Here is a 14,782-nt window from a genome sequence, read left to right as displayed (position 1 = left end):
TGTTACTGGAAATATCTTAGCAGAAGTGAATTGAAACAGACGGAATTTGATTTTTTATAACCAATTTAGTTTATAAAAACCTATCTGTATAAAGGAAATGTTCTGAATTACTTATCAACGCCTAGCAAATACCATGAAAGATAAGAGTTATGAAATTTGGTTCTTACCTTCAAATTGCGCTCTGGAAGCTCACAACGGAATAAATTTTATCTAAGACATTAAGGCTGGTGATAAAGATATAAAAATTTCTATAAGAAATGCATTGCAGCAAAAAATTTTATTTATAAAAAGAACCTGTCAAAATGTAATCCACTGTTCTATTTAAAAATTATATTACAGCACAATCATATTTTTAATTAACTTACGTACTATTTTAAATGCATTGATACGAGGGCTGCTATTTATATTTGTGGCCTAAGAATGAAAACACAAGCATTTAAAGACAAAATCTATTTTATTGTTTTTCAAAATATTCTCCATGAAGATCTTCAATACACTTTACCATGCGTTGGAACCAATTTTCAAAGCACTTTTTCCACTCCGATTTAGGTACTTCTAAAACATGGGTTTTGAATACAGAAACTGCTTCTTCAGGTGTAGAAAACCGTTGTCCACGTAGTTTTTTCTTGATGTTCGGAAACAAAAAGAAGTCATTAGGTGCCAAATCAGGGCTGTACGGCAGATGACCCATCAATTCAATGTTTTGCCTTGTCAAAAACTCCATTGTTTCAACCGATCGGTGGCAGTTCGCATTGTCGTGATGCAGAATGATACGTCTTTTCTTTGACTTTTCCCGAAGTTTCTCAAAGACTTCTGGCAAACAAATAGTGGTGTACCATTCCGAATTAACCGTCTTACGTTGCTCTAATGCCACAGTCGCCACATGACCGGTTATGCCGAAGAAACAGGCAACCATTTGCTTTGATGTGTGTGGTCTGGGTCATCGTGAGAGCTGTCGGGAGGTTTTCCCTAGGGAAAGCCTAATGACATTGCCATCACTTTATATATATTCGGTTGCCACATTTACATTTAAGAACCTTCAATCCTTCCCATCATTTAACCACGTGTATTCTACAAGAAACAGAGATGCTCTAATCATTCTGCAACACCATAATAACACATTTAAAAAATCAATGTCATATATGGGCCCTAAAATCTTTAATGCTTTGCCTTCTAGTATCACAGCGTGCGAGACTGAGACGTCTTTTAAAAACAACTTAAAAAAATACCTAATCAGACAGGCATTCTACTCCATTAACAAACTGGTGAGCGGTGCTCCAGCCTAGTGGACGATATAGATTAGATTGTTTGTAGTTTAAGTTGTACTATTTTATATTTTAAACTGTTTTTAACTGTTATTTAAATGTGTAATGTTGTATTCTTCTGTGTAGTATTAATCGGTTCTATAATACCTGACCATGTTCCATGCATGTCTCATGTCAATGAACAATAAAGAATTTGATTTTATTTGATTTTATTTGATTCCACGAACAACTTTGGTTGGATTTGGCTCTTCTTGAAAGACCCATACGGTAGATTGCTGTTTTGTTTCAGGATCATATGAGTATATCCATGATTCGTCACCTGTGCAGAGCTTTTGATGCACCTTGAGCGAATTTCTGCAACATTTTCTTGCACCAATCAACACGAGCATCCTTTTGCGCGTTTGTCAGGTTATGCGGTATCCAACGTGAACAAACCTTTTTCACATGCAAATGTTCATGCAAGATCTTATTGATGCTTGTCATACTAATGCCTAAAGAAGCCTCAATCTCGCGATATGTTACATGACGATCATGTTTTATCAGGTCATGCACAGCATCGACGTTTTCTGGCACAACAACCGTTGTTGGACGACCTTCAAGGGATTCGTCCTTGAGTGATTGTCGGCCACGATTGAATTCGTTATACCAGTTTTTAATGGTGCTGTAAGAAGGTGCTTCATTACCATATAAGGAATTAAGTTCATCTAAGCACTGTTGTCGTGTCAGGCCACGTCGAAAGTTATGAAAAATTATTGCACAAAAATGTTCACGAGTTAATTCCATTTTCTCCTAAGATCACTTTTTCACTAACACTTACAATAAAATGACAAAATGTTTTCGTTGAGGTATGTTTAACAATGTGAAGGTTGCACTGGAAACATCAGCAGCAATCAGTGTTGCCAAGGCCAGAAATATAAATAGCAGCCCTCGTATTTATAGTCTTGAAAGCATAGAGCAAGCATAAAAATAACATCACTTATTATTTCAATATTTTCTGTAATTAAATTGCTTTTGGAGCACAGTGGTTATCCAGACAATGAAATTGATCAGCAGTGTAATGCAGGAATTAAAGATAATGTTTCTGTCTAGCTTTTTCTATACATTTAAAGGCTTTTATGAAACCCAACTTAGATGTTTTTTCGTAAGAAGTAAACTTCCGGACCTTTATAGTCTTTGTGTGTATTTTCTTGGCATCTAAACAAACTCAACTGTGGTGTCAGAAACATCATAGGCCAGATGTACATAACAATGGCCGAAAGTAGACGATTTATTACCGAATTAGTCTTCTCAGGCCTGTGTATGTATATGTGGTATACAAGGTATATGATGCATGTGTGTTTTTATCGGGGAAAGAAGACTACTCAGATATGGCATTAGAAGTACCTTAGACCGGATTAAAATACAATGGCTATAATTATACACTTTTTTACATATTTTATCGATCCCCTCAACCATGGTGTAGAAAATATAAATCTTCAAAATCAGAATTACTCACCTAGACACAGAGCCTAAATAAGAGCCATTAGTAATTCCACTTATCAATTTTGAAGTTGTTAACCATGGACACTAACATAATATATATCTAAGATAAGTTTACTTCCATCCCTAAATTGCACAGAACCCCACCATGCATTATATCATTAATTACTATTGTTTTTGGATTAAGGATTCCTCCTCGATGGCCTAAAATAGTTCCATTGTTACTGAAATCATCAATCCAATAAATTATCATGGAATGTTGGAGGGAAATTTGAATATTATAAAAACTCTTTCACTCTACTACTTCAGTTAAACACAGCAACTTCAATATAAAATTGATCAGGAGATTGGAACAGATTTTAATGACTATCTATTACTTCAGAAGTGTCAAGAAATAGATATTCATAGAAAAAGAATACGTAAATATACTGTCCTGTTTTTCGACAGGAAATTGCGTGCAAAGCCACGGGTAACTGCTAGTTGAGATATAAAAATCGTTATACCTAGGCCTACGCCTAGATTACAAATAATGTTTATTTCATTATTTTTTATTTACTAAACACTATGAGTGACCTAGTAAATAAGGCAGGTGAACTCATAACAATTATTATAATACAATGAGTTTTTATTATAATAAATTTACTTAATTTTAAGCATTTTCTGATAGAATATTAGGTGTTTTTTACAACTTTTATTTTGACAAAACATTTCTTAGGATTTGTAACAAACATTTAGATATAAAAGTATAAAAAAACAAAAACAAAATATTTTCAGAACTTTTATGCTGTACAACATACAAAAGATCTCAAAATATATAAGCATTCAGAAAATTATGTTTGATGTTTTGCATAAAAAACCTTTTTTACATTTTGCATATTTTGAAAAGTAATGAAAAAATTATTTTCATTTTTTATAAGGCTTTGGGTATTTTTGCTTTACTTTTAGTTTTTTTCACTTATAATGAAAAACAAAAACAAAATTTAAATAAAAGATTCAATCCAACAGCATATAAATGTTCCTTGCTTCGTACTGAAAAATAAAATATATAATAGTGTGTACTTTACATCAATAATAAATATTCTACATAGCTTTGAATGAAGGTGTGCACAACTAGCAAAATAGTGCCTGCCATTATAGTAATTTTAACTGCCAGATGCAGGGTTAAAGTCACAGACTGTGTCTCGTAGGCTCTACCATTAGAAGTTTATAGGATGGCCTTTTAGCATTCTGAATACAAGTTGTATATCCTTCTAAGTCTCTTTGAGTGCAGTTGGATAAATATTTTCGATTATCTAAGCCCTGAGATAATTCCCCATGTCTTGGATGAATTTTATTATCTTTTTACTTATTAATTTATTGGAATTCTGATGTACAAGATAGTATTCCACAGCACAGCTCCAACTCACCTCAAAGCCTTTCTTAGCAGGGGATCTTCAATTTAAATTTCAAGAATGATCTCATGACATGGCACCCATCCAAGGATCACTTTTTCTCCACCATGTTTTAGACCAGTCCGGCATCTAGATAAGCCTTTCAATTTCCGTTTGCATACACAGAAAACATCTGTAACCACTCCATTTGGCAACAATAGCCATCATTTAACCGAGCAATACAAATTGACTTTTGTAAAATTACTTTACAAAGCATAAAATTGAAATAAATATAAAAAAGAAGTGTGTCCCAATTTTTCATATGCTTAAAAGGCTACAAGGGGGCCTTCCCTATACAATTAAGATTAAAATGAACATCTAAGATTATCAACACCTAGATTTGACCGAGAAGTCTACACCGAGGTAATGTTTTAATCATTTGAAAATAAACAAAGAGAATATTGGAACTGTTATTACCTTGGACTTCTTAACTTTGCCAACCTGGGATGAGAAACAATTTTGCAATTAAGGCACAATTTTTAATAACTATGGTGAAGACAAGACCCTACACCATCACTGTCTGCTCCTCTTGATTAAAGTTATCTGAAGACCCCATTTCAATTCCACATAAGAGAAGATTATCAACAAAAAACAAAACAATTCAATCACTAAAATCAATGGATGAACATAAGGCCATTCAAACAATATTCACATGGCAAAAGATAATCAATGTCACAGGATAACCCAAACTATTGCTTTTTTTTTTGTTTTTTGAGGGTATAGATCTGTGACCCTATACAGAAAACGTATCTAGCCTAAAAGGTATCTGCACCTCTCTTACTTATTTTAAACAATCCAATCTGAGGCTTTTGGAAAATTTTATTTCTGTTCCGTAAATTTGTTGGTTTAATATACAAACTACCAGATACCCTCCTTGTTGCACAAATAGTAAAATATACCAGCCACATGTGTTCAGCTGATTTTTCTAATTCTTCATAAAATATCAACATTACCTCCCACATGACCCACTGTTGCCTCTTCCCTGCAACTTCTGATACCATCAAACTCTGCTCGTAAAGGGTAAGCGTGTACTCAAAATATATTTGGCACTCCTATTTTTTCTTACCTTTAGCAGTAGTAAAGAGTCTCATGCTTTCAAAGTCCTTTATAATATCTCAGTTCTTAGGCTCACATGGCCAGTTTCATGAATATAATCCAAATTTTCCAGTTCACACCTATATGAGGTATTCCAGTCTCTTATGTGTGGAGCAATCCTCAGTAAATAGGATATTAACAAAACTGTTTGATGTACAGTAATGTTTTAATGAATAATATGGAAGCTTTACAAGAAAGGAAAGAGCATTGTATTTTACCACTTTGGTACCAAGAGCATTAGGAAACCCAACAAAATCGATGGCTCACACATCAGATGTGCAATTTTCTCAGTAGTATGGAAAATTTGGGCATAACATTTAAAAATTACACTTGATTGGAAAAGAGTCAACTCAAAACCATTTTAAAATTATTCAAATTTAATGATACACCAGATAGATTTAGTTTTTATATCAACTACAGTAACAATGTTTACAAACGTTAACTTCAATCTCTAACAAATTATTCATTATTGCATAATCGTTCTTTCACCATCTGATTTGTGATAGGTCGAAAATTACATGACCAAGTTCAAGATAGATATAGCTCAGATTAGTGTATTTTTGTACTGTTAATTTATAAAAATTTATTTTAAGATTTATGTACTTTTTAATAATTATACTTTGATTTCTAGAACACCTCCTCTGTGTACTCTTTCAATAGAGTTAAATTTGTTATTACAAGTTTAATTTCTTTGATTCGCTTAGGAAACTAGGTCTACAATACTTAGAACAATCGATGAAAAGGAAAAAGAAATGAGAGACATATAACCTGGTATGTTGTATTATTGAAAAACATAAACCAATTATACATAAATACTAACAACTGTATGTACAAATCACCTAAAACAAGTCAAATAAATAAGATGGTTGCCTCAGCTGAGGACTGGCAACGTTCCTATAGCGGAGACAACCGAGCTTTCGTATAAGCTAATGAGAGTTTTGTATAAGATCAATAATATAATACTTATCAATGCTTATGCTACATTAGGTTCTTATTAATGCTGTCAGGATACTGTAATGAGATAGGGTTGGGGAAGCTAATAATATCTAACTTAAATTAGCCATTGGTGTTAACTGTTAGAATAATGGGAGGTCTTAGAAAATGGACAGAAAGACAAAAATACTCCCTTGATATACAAAATAAATATACTTCAACAAATAACACTTAAAAGTAAAATATTCTGCATTTCGTATATGTTATTACAAATTTTCCCCATGGATTAAATATACATATAATAGCTTTTTAAAGGAAATTAACATTTTTTTTCAATTATTCCCTGAAAATTAACTTAAACAACTTTTTATTACTATATGTTTCAGAATAACTTAATTTAAATGCTCATATGATATTAATAAATCATTTAATTCAATGTAAAATGCAGAATGTGAAATGCTTAAAGAATAACATATTTTTAAATCATAAAAATGCTTATGGAACAGTGCAACTGGCAATTGACTTTAATATGGACGGGTAAGAGGTTGCAGTGCTTGCGATGGCAGGAGAAAGTGCATTAGCAAACTTAAGCTTGCTTCCTCCATTAATTGGGAGGAAAAACTAAAAATGTAACTGAAATAAAATTTAATGTCTCTTATTATTGGTAAAATAATCAAAATTATTTTTTGATTATATAGTATGAAGCTCGTGTTAAAGTTAACGAATCATTGTCAATTATCTGTATGCGATAAAAAGGTAAAAAATTGTAAACACACAAAAGTTTTTAGAAGTTGGAAATTTTTATGGTGCTCAAAAATAATTTTTTGGCACACTTAAATGATGGAACAAAAGTTAAAAAAACAAAATAAAATTCTGTATTAACTTTTCACAACCATAGCTGTAAAATTGCTTACAAATGTTATATATTTCTTATATTTTTATAAAATAAAATATATGTCAACAAGTGACATTTACAGTTAGTTTACTACTTAGTTTTACTGAAAATAAAACTGAGTATTTTAACTACACTGCAGCTATGAAATAATAGAGGGGACTTTCCTTATCACTTACTCAAGAATCAATCAACACAAATCCCATATCAGGTCAAAATCCCTGTCAAGTCACAGCACAAGGCAAACAATACCATCTGAGAGCTTCACGAGCAAAACTTGTTTTCCCCAAACCTAAAAACAAGTCACAAAAACCAGGTTTACATTTAAATCTTAATTTAAGGCAACAGTTTACAATTATCGTAGAAATAAATAATAAAAATAGAACAATTTTCTACAATAAAACTATAAACATTATTCTACATTTAACATCACACAGGGGCAGAAAAAAACACATTTACAATAGAAACTGAATCTACCCAATGCCCATTATATACAGTGCTTCACTCCTCCCTGATACGGTCAACAAGCAGTTGTCAAATACACCTAACACCATGTATTTACTTTTCAAACCATCTGTTATAAATAATAAATTGGTAACAAAATTTCTCAAAATCAAAACATTTTTTTATAAATTAAACTGTCTTTTTACTAAATATAATTCTCCACTACAAATAGTATGTTCAAACCTCAAACAAAAATTAAAAAATCCACATCCAAGTATGGTTTGAAATTACGTTCAAAGGCTTAAAAGCAAAACCTCTGAAAGCAAAAGCTTTGGGGAATAAAGTTCAGAGTATTGAAAACTACAGCTTAATTCAATTTTGTTTCTCATTATTCGAAATCAAACACTAATCACATTTACTTCCTGTTTTTTTAACGCAAAAGCATACAATTTTGATTAGTAAGCCTATACCCTATTTCAGCAAAATTTACGACTTGCCTATTTAATAACTAACAATATAATATCACAAATAGTTAGTTTACAATGTTAAATGAAAGTTAATGATACATAACTATACTTCACACACTTGAAAACAAGTGCATTCTTTATCATTAGGATGAAAAATACTTGCGTCTTTCACCAATGAAGTAATATACGTATATCAAACACTTTATAAATTTCACAACACTGGTGAGACTACTTTTGTATATAGAATTTAAAACATACGTACAACGCCTTAGTATTTCTAATTGAAATCTTAAACTGGTGATTGAACTATAAAATCTTTTTCCAAAGTCTAAAATTGCTTAGTTCATGGACCAACTAGCTTCAGAATACTAGCCACTTTAATTATTCCAATTTTATTTCCATAACTAATATAAAAAATTGAATAATCTGTATCTAAAACTTCTATTTTTCAACACTGAAGTTCAGTAAGACTGGAAATATTAAATTCTTACAAGAACAACCATAATAAACCGTATATTACCAATAAAGTTTTTCAAAGCCTGGTCAATTACAAAAGTAATGTTTTTATACTGAAACATTTATAAATTCTTATTCTGAGTTTCATGAGTAATGGATTACTTACTCATATTTGTACTTATCATAAAATTATAATAATATGCATCCATTTAAAAATAACAAGACAATTCCAAATTAAAGTACTGTAATAAAATTGACTTGTCCATTTAATGTATGTATGTTAACACATTTAGTTTTTTAGCTATCCTTTAATAATACCCAATTTTTACTCTGAATAAAACCATAAATTCTTATTTGACCCCATAATCTACATAAAACAATAATAAGTAAATAGGATTATACCTCATTAGTCTCCTAATCTAATGGACATTTTCAATATTAAGGAGATTCACGTTTTGTACTAGTTATTCAATAAAGCAAGGTATATCCCACTGGATTAGAAGTAAAAGTATCAAAAAACAACTTGATTAATAAATTGGTTTGTTTTTATTCAGAAATCAATATAAAAAAATAATAAAATTGTTTAAAAATACAAATTTTTAAATAATTTTAAAACATTTCTAAGATATAATTAGCAAAACTTTACTTAAAACCATTGATTTTGGTTTTAGGTTGAACATAATTTATATAGATTTTCCTGTTTTTCATATAATATGAACTGATGTAAATCTCATCATTCAACCGCACTTCCCTGGCGGAAAACTCAAATTACCACAATCTGATCCAGACAGGACCAAAGTTCGGTTTGTTCACGCCTCTGAAGATTGCACCTGGTCAAGCCGGTCCGAAGAGCCAGTCGCCGTACTCTCTACACCACTGTCTTCCCCACCACTGTCCAGGAGAGAGGCCTCACCCTTCCCTTCCCGTCCCTCACCACGACCTAAGTCCAGTGTGAGCCGCTGCCTCGTGTGTCTCAGCTCACCCAGGGTAGGGCTCACCTCAGCAGACCCCACCACAGGGTCCGTTGCGATATGGAGATCCACTGGTTTCTGTTTCTCTTCTGTCTTCACTTCACGCAGCCTACCAGTGATTGTATCGTCTGCAATAAAAAAACATTGTAATTGAAAAAGGATGAACAGCAAAATATAGTACCGATCGTACATACATTAACCTGATAAATCGTAGCAGTCAACACAACAGTACTACATACACAAATTAGTACTCATGAGAACCACAACCAAAATGGAAAAAATTAGCAAATGCAAATTTACAGTGGAACATAAATAATTCAAACTTTTCTTCTGTCCCTCAACATTTGTATTATACATAATGTTAAAATAAGGTGGTTAACTCTAGTTATGTTTAAGATCATTAGAATTTTTTGTCATAAATAATTTCTGGGCTGAAATTTCTATAAGTACACGAGACAACATTACAATGCATTGTCTAATACTGTGTTTAAATAGTCAGTTACAACAGCTACAGGCCACAACCTTACAGACTGAATTAAGTACGAGTCATATGATATTTACAAAAAAAGCACCTTTCTCGCCATGCCATTCACTGTGCCAGTCCCATGAATTTATCATTATGAATAATCTGAATGTCTTCTTTAGCTTGCCTCACAGTTTTCATCGTCTGCTCCATCCTCCCACCACCCCAACGCATATACCCATCATCCTCACATAATCTTTGTTTAGTCATCATTGTGGCAATGCATCTGAGTGAATGTATAAGGCCTACATAATGGTTTTTATAATTGCATAAGGCTTTGGTTTTTTTTGTTTATTGTGTGTTTATTATAGTATATTAATAGAATGCTTTAAATGTGCCTTACAAACACTATTTAACATGTTTTTAACATTAATATTTTTGTTGTGTAAATATATCGTGGCCTTTTTTGGGGATTATTAAGCAGTCCCTTGAGATTCAAGCTATTAAAGTTTTACTTAAAATTAAACTTTAAGTGAATTGTTTTAATTGTTATTTATTTACTAACCTAAGAAAACTTATAAGGGTCATAAGGGTTATAAGAGATTATAAGGGTCATCAAGAAATAAAACTATTAAATACCAAATATAATTTAAATGTTATTTTAAATAACAAATAGAAACATTATTTACACACGTACAATTACATTGCATACATACAAATAAATAGATATATTTGGATTTTATAAACAGAGGTTACCCATTTTCTGGTGAATCAAGACTCTCTAACTATCTTAGATTTTAGTATAAAGCAAATATTGTTTAGTTATTTTTCATGCAGCATGTTATAACAGAATCTCCTTCCATGCTTAAGGCATTTATTCAAGAAGAGCTGACTGTTTATTAAATCTCACAATCAAGATTTTAATACTAGAAAATGGTTCTACATGATTGGTTACATTTTACATTTAAGTGTTCTGATTTCTTTTTAGATATAAAAACAAATTCTATTTAATGTGAACTACCCTAATGAACATTGCCTTTTCTCATGATTGACTTAAAATAATAGTTCAGTAATGTACAAAAAAACTTGAAGACTCAAATAAATAGTTTTCACAGTTTTTAAATTTGTCACGTCTCGAATTTATGAATTCCATAGTGTGTTTAATTAATTTTTATGATTAGTTAATTGATGTAATTTTCTACTTCAGGGCATCGTCTAAAAAATAAATCAAAGAAATTTAATGTTTTGTGGAAATAAATGTACTTAAAAAATGTGTTCTATTGGTTCTCTGTCACGTCCTATAAAATAAAAATAATTTAGAATGTCTGTTTCTGGAAAATTTAATAAAAGTTTGTTATTTATCAACCAGTTAAAAATTCAATTTACAGTTCTGAAATACTTTTTGAGACAGGCAAGTTTTGCTGTGTAACACACATTCGTAGTGTTATCAGCAAAAATAATTAATCGGTTGAGATAGTTTAACTTCAAAGTAAAGTCATTTATAAAAATTAAAAATAATATGGGGCTTAAGACAGACCCTTGAAGTACCCCTGCATCTAAATAGCTGGAAGAAGACTTGCATTTTTCCATTAAGACCATGCTGCTCTCTACAACATGGCTGCAACCCCTCAGAAAGCTTCTGAACTAGTTGAGAGCAATTCCTCTTATACCATAGTGCCATAGTGTGTATTCAATAACATATTTGTATTATTAATGCAGTCAAAAGCCCTCCAAATGCTACAGAATAGGCCACAAACTGCCTTCCTCTCATCCAAGGCAGTAAGTAAGTTAAATTTATGATTGCATCTGATGTTGGTACAATTGGTTGAAATTCAAATTGGTATAATTATTCATTTAGTAGTTACAGGAGTTTCAAATAAATTTGATATACATATTTTTGTGTGCAGATCCTTTTACCTGTGCTTAACCCATTGGCGACGGATGACGTATATTGCCCGTCATCATGTATACAGCGCGTAAAGACGGATGACGGACAGTGTCCGTCATGAATTTTGGGATTTGTTCAATCGATATAATTCTCGGTTATTTGTATGGTTATTCCGTTCACCAACAAGCGATCGATAGTTGAATCGTATTATTCGGTATCTAACATCCGAATACAAGAAACTGAATGCAAAAACCGAACATAAACCTGAATACCGTAACTGTTTGCAATAGAACAGCGATCAGTCGAGCAACATGGCGTCTCGCGATGAAGTGTTTCTCTCCGTTCGTCGGAGTTATCTGCGTATGTGGATAATGTACTGAATGAAAGTGATAGTGATAGTGGTGATTTAGATGGCGAAACTGTGAATATCAATGACGATAATGATGAAATCAGTGACAATGACGGGCGAAGTGATAGTAGTGATTTTGTACCCAAAGGGTACAAAAAAATATTTTTTTACCTTTTTGATATTGCATTATGTAATGCTAGTATTGTACACAACTTGGTCACTAAAAAAGAAAATTCATCTTTCAGAATTTAGGCTAAACATTGTTGACCAGTTACTATCAACAGTTTCAGCTTCCTGATAGGCCTACAGGAGGGAGGCCTTCACTAGACCAACCAATGAGGCTACAATGTAAACAATGGGGACATTTCATTGAAAAAATTCCTCCAACAAACAAAGCTAGACCATCCAAAAGATGTAAAGTGTGTTATGATCACGGAAGGCGATCAGAAACAATTTACCAATGTAAAAAATGTAAAGTTCCTTTACATTTGGAGAACTGTTTTGAAATTTTTTCATACAGTAAATAAATACTAAAAAAAGTAAAAATGTATTTGTAATTATTTGTAAATATATACCACACATGAATTCCACAACAAAAACTTTTTACAGGTAAGTTATACCACCATAACTGAAAAAAACTATTAAACGTTTTTTAAACAAAAAAAAACTCAGTCCTGGGTTGTCACAATAGCGTTAAAATCTCAGTCTCCAATGGGTTAAGAACATGTAATTGTTTAGTTATAAAATTTAGTGATTATTATGGCTGTTCAAACCATTATTGAAATAGTAATACAATATACAATATACATAAATATTTCTGCTAATAAAACAGACAATATTGAAGAAATGAAACTGCTAGCAAACCAGAAAAATAGATCCTAACTTCTAAAACGAAAACATAACAAAACACAATTATGAATTTACTGAACGTGCAACCAGACTTAAGGTTAAGGAAACATTTTAATAACAATCAATTAACACCTGAAAAACAATGTGTCTCAGCGGATTACTATAAATAGTCTACCAGTTATGTGTTATCTATATTTAAGCATAGAGTTGAGTTGAAGTTGTTGTGGTAAAGTAAACCTAATCTGAATGGGTTTGTTGCAGTGAAAATTTGCTTAACGTACCACTACAATTATTTTGTGATGCAACTTTACATTCTGCAAAATAATGCCCAGATTGTTACACATTCAGTGTGTTTGCTGTTATGTCATATTGTGCCAGAATCAAACTGGATGTAATGTTTGATTATATGACAGAAAGAAGAGATGTAGGCATACTTCATTTGATTTTCAAATATAGATTGATATAATGAATGAAAATATCCCATTAGAATATAGTAAGAAACTTAGAACAGAAGTTTTGGTGAACAGCAAAAGAAATTTTGAAAGTCTTAATGAAAAAAATACACACAAAATTATATTTTCAAAAAACCCTTTATTTTTTGTTTGCTTGAATAATACAAGTATAAGACTTGTTTATACTTCTTATCTTTTATTTAAATAAAAAAAGCATATGAAATTTACCTAATCGAAGCTGCTCGGAAGAAGGAATAACCACCTCCTCCGTGTCAGCGGCACATGGTTGAAATTCTACAAGAAAATCATCATCTGAGAGACTCCCTGGAAAGAACTGACTTGAGTCTCCCATCTGGAAAGGTCGAGCACTGCTGCTGATGAAGAATTCTCCCTCATCCAGATTCATTTCTGCAACAAACATTATGATCAGGGATGAACACCGGTCCTCATTGAACATTTTGTCAGTTGAAACAAAACACATTAGCTGTTTAGACATATTTGTTGCTCCTGGTTGATTATAATAAAAATGGCAAAATAGTTGGTACTTTGTAAGTTCTTTATAAAATGCTGCTTTTATTGTTATTTGACTTTAAAAACATGTTAATTTTAAAGCAAAATCACATGATTTTCTTAATTTCCTTTTATTTATCACCACTTATATGCAAAATTTGCTATCTGTAACATTACAAGTTTTAGAAATAATTTTTTATACAAAATAGCATTACTGGTTCAATAACTTATTTCTCAGCTTTTGTTTATTCATTTTTGAAATGAAATGAAATGATTTATTAGCCCAATAGAACATTACAATGTTATAAGGCTCGTCAAGAAATAATAACACTAAATACTAAATAACAATTTAAAAAAATACTAACTACAACACAAGTAACATATAGCTAATACTAGGTGGTATGATATTTCACATCTTAATTATTTTCTGGTGAATTCGGACAAAAATCGTCAAAAGTATAAATTTCAGTTTGAAGCATGTATTCTTTAATAGTTTTTTTGAAAGCCTTTAATGTAGGAATCTCTCTCCATGCTAAAGGTAATTTGTTAAAAAAATGCTGACTATTGTAAGAGAAAGCTGTTTTAAAATGGGTTGTTCTGTGTATGGGAACAGGTAGAGAATAACTATTACGTGTTGTGTAGTTATGATGGGAGATAAAGGGATTGGACTGTATTCTTTTATGTGTTTGAGTTAAAACTTCCATTATGTAAATACTTCTTACTGTTAAAATTTGAAGATTAAAAAAATGTCCTCTACATGATTAATTAAATTTCAAATTTCCTAGAATTCGGATTGCTCTCTTTTGAGTTTTGAAAACCTGTTCAATAAATGGTGAACT

The 14,782-nt window shown here is 31.5% G+C and overlaps 1 protein-coding gene across 1 annotated transcript in view; it reads right to left on the bottom strand.

Annotated features, from left to right (window-relative positions):
- Nucleotides 1–8,984: 8,984 nt before the first annotated feature.
- Nucleotides 8,985–14,782, bottom strand: part of LOC124354341 — a 148,686-nt gene continuing 142,888 nt past the window's right edge. Inside the window, 2 exon segments of the mRNA XM_046804715.1 lie at nt 8,985–9,560; nt 13,662–13,841. Of these exon segments, the coding sequence (XP_046660671.1) occupies nt 9,271–9,560; nt 13,662–13,841 (470 nt within the window). The 3' untranslated portion in view covers nt 8,985–9,270.

This window comes from Homalodisca vitripennis, chromosome 2 (assembly GCF_021130785.1).
Source record: "Homalodisca vitripennis isolate AUS2020 chromosome 2, UT_GWSS_2.1, whole genome shotgun sequence".
In the NCBI taxonomy this organism is placed as follows: domain Eukaryota; kingdom Metazoa; phylum Arthropoda; class Insecta; order Hemiptera; family Cicadellidae; genus Homalodisca; species Homalodisca vitripennis.
The sequence above is the reverse complement of the archived record's forward strand: the minus strand, read 5'-3'. Positions and strand labels throughout refer to the sequence as shown.